The sequence below is a fragment of the Amphiprion ocellaris genome, chromosome 15 (genome assembly GCF_022539595.1).
Source record: "Amphiprion ocellaris isolate individual 3 ecotype Okinawa chromosome 15, ASM2253959v1, whole genome shotgun sequence".
Taxonomy (NCBI): domain Eukaryota; kingdom Metazoa; phylum Chordata; class Actinopteri; family Pomacentridae; genus Amphiprion; species Amphiprion ocellaris.
Window position 1 is genome coordinate 20,354,923 of NC_072780.1, and position 8,343 is coordinate 20,363,265.

General features: G+C 38.1%; 1 protein-coding gene across 1 annotated transcript in view; it reads left to right on the forward strand.

Annotated features, from left to right (window-relative positions):
- The window catches only part of ctdp1 (CTD (carboxy-terminal domain, RNA polymerase II, polypeptide A) phosphatase, subunit 1), a 98,950-nt gene extending 91,035 nt beyond the window's left edge, over nucleotides 1–7,915 (forward strand). Inside the window, exon 13 of the mRNA XM_055018038.1 lies at nucleotides 7,187–7,915. Within this exon, the coding sequence (XP_054874013.1) occupies nucleotides 7,187–7,349 (163 nt within the window). The 3' untranslated portion in view covers nucleotides 7,350–7,915. The remainder of the gene's footprint in view (nucleotides 1–7,186) is intronic.
- Nucleotides 7,916–8,343: the final 428 nt, after the last annotated feature.

Genomic DNA, 8,343 nt, shown 5'->3' on the forward strand with positions numbered 1-8,343 from the left:
TAATGATGTGTTGAGGCGGGTGTTGCTGCAGGCTGTTTGTTCAGCAGCAGGCACTCTGTAGTATATCCTCCTGGCACCCTTAATGCAATTATACTCCCATAGTACACAGACATAATAACATCTCAGACTAATGACCTCAACATCTGGGTCTGGGATAGCAGGCACGTTATTACCTTTTGCATCCTCATAACCGACATTTCTGGCATTTTGTGAGGGAGACAATTCAGTTGCTTATGAGAGTTTCATTGCTACAGACATATGGTGAGAGCTTGAAATGTGACTTTGCACAAAATAATCTGTTGATTTGGTTTCACTTTTCCCTCAAATCCAAATTCCAACACTAGTATGAATAGTGCTAAGTCTATTTGACGAAAACTACCTGTCAGGTCAAACTTGTCTTGCTTCTTGTGTCATCGACGTTAGTTTGATTCAAAGTGCTTTCTCGGGCCTTAAGACTCAATCTGTTTAACTGTCAACATTTTCAGCCACTGAACAAGCCGGTGTTTCTCCATTATGATATGAGTGCCTAGCACTGAAAAAAAAGTCTATAGTTCCTCCTTAATGCTCCTGTTGTCCTCTTGTGGGCCAAGTGGACCAGTTTTAAAGTAGAAAAATAAAATTTGATTGTTCAAAGTATTATTATTATTTTTTTTTTGGTATGAAACTTCTTCTGCTTGGCTAAATAAGTGTAATCAACATATAAAATTAAAATGGTTCATTTTAATTGCAAACCCACCTTGACCAGAAGATGCATCTTGTGTTAATTTATCTATAACTCCATAAAAAAAGCCAAAATGTAAACTAAAATTATTTTAAAAATTATATTGTGCAAAACTGTTTTGGATTTTATAAGTAGGTCTTTCCAATGTACATTAAAAAAGTTTTAACATGTATTTTTTTTTTTTTTTATGAAAAACAAGTGAATTATTCCCATTGAACCATGACCTGTGAGAGGTAAAGAATACATTGCACTAAATATTGATAGAAATGATTAGTAATGGGGTTAACAATAAGATATAAACAATGTTCATTGGGATTTTTTGGTTTCTGCCATGTTTGGATAGTTAAACATGACCCAGGTACATCATTGCTGTTCCTGAAAAACAAACCTAACCAGACGGTTAACACTTTAAAGTAAGGCAAGACCAGGTCATTTGTATGGCACAATTAATATTGAAAGGTTATCCATGGTGCATTAAAGAAAGAAAAGCAGCTGAAAAATATTCAAATTTAAAATTAAAAAAAGAAAGTTTTAAAGTAAGAAATAAATAAAAGTACAGACAACTTTACTCAAAGTGCTGACAAGTTTAAAACAGTACATTTTTGGCAACTTTCTCTTGAAGTTGTGATGACTCAGATGCGTCTTTAAATTTACTGTCCAATAAAAAATGCAGTAATGAAGACATTTACATGAAAGACGTGCATCAATAGATCCCATTATGTGAAAACTCGCACTGTGTCAAATATATAACAGAAAATAATAAGCCTTTCAAAAACCAACAAACCTGCTCCTAGAAGTCTTTTATTTGTCTGTCAAGCTGGTAAACACTTTCTCTTTTATCTCTCGTCATTCGATTAATGAAAAAAAAATAAGTCTACATATTAATGGATAGTGAAAATAACTGCTAGTTAAATCCTCGAAGAAGGAAATTTCTTTAGGGAGTTTTCTTCAGGACATTTGTCTCGAATTACAATGTCATCAGTTACAAAGGTACATTGTGTTCGTATGTTTAACTTTGAGCTAATATGGCAGCAGTCCCTTTATGTTTAGTTGGTTGGTTCATCACTTTGATTCTGACTTTTGAGCAGATTGCCATGGTAATTTATGAAGACTTTGATGGTCCCCAGTGGACAAATCCTCTCAACTTCAGTGAGCTTTCATCATGATCTTCATATTTGTGGTTTTTTGTTGGATTTCTTGCCAATTGTTGGATGGATTGCTGTAAAATTTGTTATAGATATTCGTAGTGGCCCAGGGATGAACCTCTACCAGCAGGTTGATGTTTGTGGTTCATCTCCAGAGTAAAATTTCTCAGTAGTTGTGGATATATAACACAGATTCACTGCTAAACCCTCTGGAGGTGTCGTGGGCCTATCAGCAAAACACCTAGGAGAGAGGGTGCCCACTTGATAACCCAGAAGATGTCCTCACTCACTTTACCATCCCACAGTCTTAGTAGGTGTCTCATCTATTCAAGAAGGGATATCAACCCCTATTCCTACACAATGGATCCAATGATATTTCATACAGACATTCACAGCCTCTTTTCTTTACAGTGAGTCTCACACAATCTACAGAAAAGAGCACAACACAAGTCATCTGTACTGCTTATTAAAGCCAACTATGCACTTTTATTAATAATACTATAGCTATAATTATACGAATATTAATATACATAGTATCTACAGAACGGTGTGTACATTCATGGCTACAGTGCCATGCACACATCTGCTGCTCTTCATGTCAGCATCCGTTTTTGAAAGTACTGGATCTCGGCAAGAGCCAGTCAAGTTGCGTATTGCTCCCTTCTTTTCTTTCTCCAAGACCTTTATCAATCAAATGTACCTTTGTAAACCATTTTCCAAGTATTATTGTTTTGCAGTTTATGCACCAAACCCTTAACTAATTTATCTAAATGAAAGTCGGGACAGAACCGTAAGATAAAGACACCCTCTATCTTTCAATATAATTTGTAAATGATTGTGTTAAACTGGAATCTCATTTTTGTATTTTGGTAGAAATGTAAATAAACTAGAAAACTGCGGGATTCTGTCTTTATAGCTGTGTGTGTGAAACCTGGAGCCCATTGTGGAGCTGACATTGGCAAACATGGTGGAATTTACTCGAGTGTGTGTGTGTGTGTGTGTGTGTGTGTGTGTGTGTGTGGGTGGCTGGATTAATAGCTGAGGATTTAGATTGGATGTAATGATGCAAAGCAGAAAGCAATGGGGGAACTCATCCACCCCGGCCCATCGCTGTCTCCACTGGTAATATTTGGAAATGGGAGAAGGATGGTGCTGTATGGGTGTGGAAAAACCTCTCCATGTGCACATACACACACTCAACTGTAGTGACTCATACACTGTCACAACCGGCTCAAGTAGCAGAACAATGTCACTGAAGGCAGTACATCACCTATTACTCTCACTTTGTTGCCAAAAAATAATAATGAATTCCTTATTTTATCCCTTACCATTACACCTTGCTTCACATTATCCTCTGACCACTGAGACTTAAACTCATGGGTCTGAGAATTCGCCTTCCTAAACCAGAGTTGTTCGACTGTAACACATGCACAAACCTTTCCCTTCCACACATACACATTCTGCTCCGTCTGCAAGGGTCCACTGTAACTGTCATGTCACCGAGCCTCTCCTCTAATATTAGCCGGCATCTGACCTTTAATGAACACACAGCCAGAGCCCTGCTGTTGTGCGTGGTTAGCGAGGCTGTCTTACAGCAGTATGGTCTAATGAGACGGGCCCTCTCGACACAGCCAGTGTCAGACCCTCTTCAATAACCATACAAAACCCCTACACACCTCATTAGCATCATGCTAATAAGCCACTCTGCAGAGAATGTCATGGAGAAGCTTGAGTGGAGTGGAAAGAGGGATGGCATGTTTACAACCCTATCAAAGAATTCTTTAGCCACTTAGGAATGTGTGCTTTCCTTTTTTTTTCTTCTTGTCTGTTTTAGTTTCATCAGTATCCACTTGAGTGCCCTGTTTGCAGCAACAGGCAAGACTCGCAAATTTGCCACGAATCCAATGAGTGCATTCAATTATGAAATTGCTGCAAATTAGCGATGACATTCTCAGAAGATTTTTGTGAGTGTTTACATTCTTTCTGAAAGTGAGATGCGAAGATTAATACCACTCAAATGTTTGTGCAATAAGTGTGTAGCCTGAGTCTGAAAATGTTTAGCCTAGCTTAGCACTCTAAACCTGGCTAGCTGAGTTTCTATGTTTCTATTAGTTTGGCTCTTTTTAAAGTAAAAAATACATGTACCTGCATGTCTAAAGCTTTCAAATTTACACCTTTTCATTTACTGAGTCATACACAAGCAGACATTTTCCTAATAGCTTCACTGTAAAAACAAGACTTGTCAAATTGTGGACATTCACTGTGTTTGGTTCCTGTTAGCAAGAAATACTTAGCACACACCACCCAGAGTTGGTTATTTTTACATCTCTGTTTACCAGGTGATTCTGATAAGATGTAGCTTTTTAATAAGTCAGCTTTAAAGGTGTCAGTGTACATATTTTTTTCTCTTTGGACAGAGACATGCTATTTGCTTCTTTCTGCATCCATAATATTTTATATATAATTATAATATAATAATTTCTCCATAATTATACAGACATGAAACTGATCAGCTTTACATTTCACTCAGAATAAACCAACAGTATCTATATGTCGAACTATTCTTGTAACTTTTGAGAACCTCTGAGAGCTTCTTGGTTAATGAAAACACAGATGTTTTTTTGATTTTTTTTTTTTTTTTTACTTTAATTGAATGACCATCTCCGGAGTGGTTTCAGTCTTCAGGACATCTTGGGGCTCATTTACACTTACATTTCATAAAAGCTTCCACTTCTCTTGGCAAAGACGTCACTGTCTGACACCTTTCTCTTTGCTCTTCGTAACAGTCTCTACCTCTTTCCATTCTCCTCCATCTCCCGGGTTTCCTGATTGTTCTGAATCCCCCACTGCCACACTAATGCTTTGTTCTCGACCGTTGGAGGGCCTTTGCATAGCAAAGCAGCTCCTCTCAGTCCGTGGTGAGAGTCTGGAACTGGGGGGGGTTTGACTGCACGCTGGATTCAGAACCAGCTCTTGTTAATTGCACTCTGTGATTCTCACAGGTCATGCTGTGCTGAACGCAGTGCAGCAAATAATTTCTTTTCATGTGTTTTCGTTTTCAACAGGGGAGTACACTGTATTCTGTTTGTATTCAGTGAAACAACAGGTCTTTTTATTGATTTCTCGCATTCATTATTAAACTTCGATTTGCTGACTCGCTCCCAAGAGCTCAATTTTAGCTACGAACAGAACATCCACTCAAATGCGTACCATTCGGAAAATGAGTGTATGAAGACACCTTTACAACCTCCTTTACAGCTGTCAGAACAAGCCCTTTTTCTTGTCTTACATAAATTTAGAAACTGATTTCTGATGATCAGTGGGTTAAAAACTTTGATTTCCAAAACCTCCACTGAGTCTTCTTAGTGTGAAAATTGAAAGCAATGACAGGCAGCAGTGTTACAGTTATCCAGAGAGGTGTGGGAAGAGTCAGTGAATGTCTTAAGGGGAAATTTTACATTTTTCAACCTTGTTCTTATTTTCATAACAGTATCCATGGCTAGTAGGTCAGCAGTAATGCAGCACTCACTATTAATATAGATGAGAAAGGACTCAGCATATATTGATACAAGCAGTGTAAGTCTCCTAAAACTTTACAAAGAAGCTTCACTTTTACATAAATCACTACAAACCCATTTGTCTTCACAGTGTGTTTTGCATTAAATAAAATCCACATTGTGGCCTTTTGGGTGTTTTACATAAACCAGACAGAAGTAGATAAAGAAAGTCCAATGAATTGGCAACTGTAGCAAACTGAAAATAGTTCAGAGAAACTTGCTGGGTAGCCAAGTTAGCTGTTTGTCCTCATCAGCTTCTTATCCAAAATGTTCCCAAACCACAATGAGCAAAACTAACAGTTGTCAATTCACAATGTTTATTCATGAGGTTAAGTTGTTAAACACTCTGAAGCAGGACATGAAGAAAAAGTTAAAAGCAGACAATTCTTTCATGCTCTTTTAAAGCATTTGACATTTTTAACTAGAAATGCACTCAGAGAGCGCAGTACTCCGTCAAGGCTGCTCAGTTGTATGACTTCCAACAGATGAAATCTTAATACGCAGTGGTGGATTAGTAGTAGGATCACAATCATGTGATCGTCAGCAGACAGCTGACATAGTGTTCACTTGTTGTCATAGTTACAGTGACGCCATTCCGCTGTCTGGCAGTGATATGAAAATCTTTAACAAATCTGTGGATCCAGACTATAAGCTGCATCACTGTCACAATCTAATCACTTGGTCCTTGTGTCATTTCTGACCTTCCCTGAAAATTTCATCCAAATCTGTTCATCCGTTTTTGACTAATGTTGCTGACAGACAGACAGACAGACAGACAGACAGACAGACAGACAGACAGACAGACAGACAGACAGACAGACAGACAGACAGACAGACAGACAGACAGACAGACAGACAGACAGATGCCGATCATCACATAACTCCACCACGTTGCTTGGTGGAGTAAAATATTTTCTTACCAAGAGTTACATCACAAGATCGATACTACTTTTACATTTTTATGCTACATAGGCAAGCTTATTTGTACAACACATTTCAAATTCAGAGACAGTACAAAGTGCATGGTGTATTTAATGTCTCAAAGGGACAACATAAAACATTCAAATTACAAGAATATAAAATGAATGATTTAAAGATGAAGTCTGAAACAGAAATTTATAGAACCACTTACCAGGCCAAATACGAACAAAGGGAAAATTATAGAGCGACAATAGCAGCAGCAGTAGGTCTTTACTTTGTATTAGGAGTGTGCACACACTGGGGATAATTATTAAAGGATTAACTAAAAGCATCCACCCACCCACCCATCAACTGGTTAGCTTAGTTTAGCACAAAGACTGAAAACAGTGGGGAAACTGGTGCTATTAAATGCAAGATAAGATAAAATAAGGCCTTGTTAGTCCCATAGTAGAGAAATTTGTAGTGTTACAGCAACAAAGATAGTACAAACATTTCAGAAATGTAGCACAAAAATACAAGTAAACCAAAATATGCATAAGTACTAATTATAGAAATAACAATATTGCACAGATCGTATGTATGCAGTAACAGTAGCTGGATTTTATGTACTTTCCAATTTGTCAAATTTTTCTTTTACTAATGGAGCTACTTATGGAGTCTAGCCATTGATTTTGTGACCATCAAATTTGGCAAATTTTTTTTTTAAAAACCAAACAGAAGCAGCATTTTGCCACCAGTTTTTAAAAAGAGCATCCCTTTTTTGATCCTGTTTTGGGCAGCAACTCTGAAACACAGGGTTCTCAGCAGGTCTGTTTCTAAAACGCCTTTTGTCGTTGCATTAGGGGCCACAAACGTAAGCTCGATGAAGCCAAGGAGGACGAAGACGCAGACGATGTGGAGGAGAAGCAGGAAGGGAAAGACTCCAACGAGGAAGAGGAAGGCAGCAGCTCGGAGGCAGGAGAGATGCTCGCCGCCTTGGAGGCAGAACTCAATGACTTCATGTGAGGAAACTGAAGGGGCTCAGTCACCGCAAAGAGACAACAAACACCCAACCCTAGTCGGCCCCACAATTGGTACATAAAAACTTATTTTTCTGCTTTTGGAGTCTGTGTGTTATTAGGATGTATGAGCCATGAATGTGTGCTGTAATAAACAGTCTATGTCCTGTACAGAAATGACACATCGCGGTGTAAATAAAGGCTTAGATTGTTGTAGCATTGATATATAGCCTTTTTGGCATAAACCCTTTGATGTTAACATTTTATTGTAAGATAACAAACTGTAGGAGACATGACATTTGATACTTTTTGGTTTTTCTATTTCAATTTTTATAATGATGAGAAAAAAGATGAGTGAAAACTGTACATTTTGCTGACTGTACATGCCAAAGAGTTTGAAATAGGTTTGCCAAGGCGTGCAGCTAAAGATTTTACTCTCGACTTCCAGTTTTAGTATGGTTTTTTTTGGCCTCCTCAACAGTTTTTTTAGTGTCATAAACGCAACCAGCGGATCGAGACGTTTGAATGTGTTTCTTCCTCCTCATAGTGTTTGTACATTTGATTACAGAATAATAGGATAAGCTGTTCAGTATTATCTTATGCTCATGTTGCTCACTTCTCTTTTTCTCGAGCCACTCTTGATTGTTGATGTCCCACTTAGGAAGGACTGACACTTCTGCTCGGCCTCTGCTCATGTCCACTGGAGCTAGCCAAACTATGCTTTCTTAAAGGATTAAGTCACCCGATTTACCTAAATAGATGAAGAAATTTTTCTTTCCATAGATTACCTTTGGCATTCTCTGGCCTTGCAGATTTGCAGTTTTGATTTTTGCCTGTTAAGCTTCTGAGATTACTGACCCACAATTTGGTTTGACCCGCAGAGCATGGAAGTCTGTATTTTAGAGAAATAATCCAGAATTTTGGGAAATATGCTTTGCTGCTGAGTTAACTGAGAACAAAACTACCACCAGAAGCTGCACAATTACTGGAAAAAGGAGAAA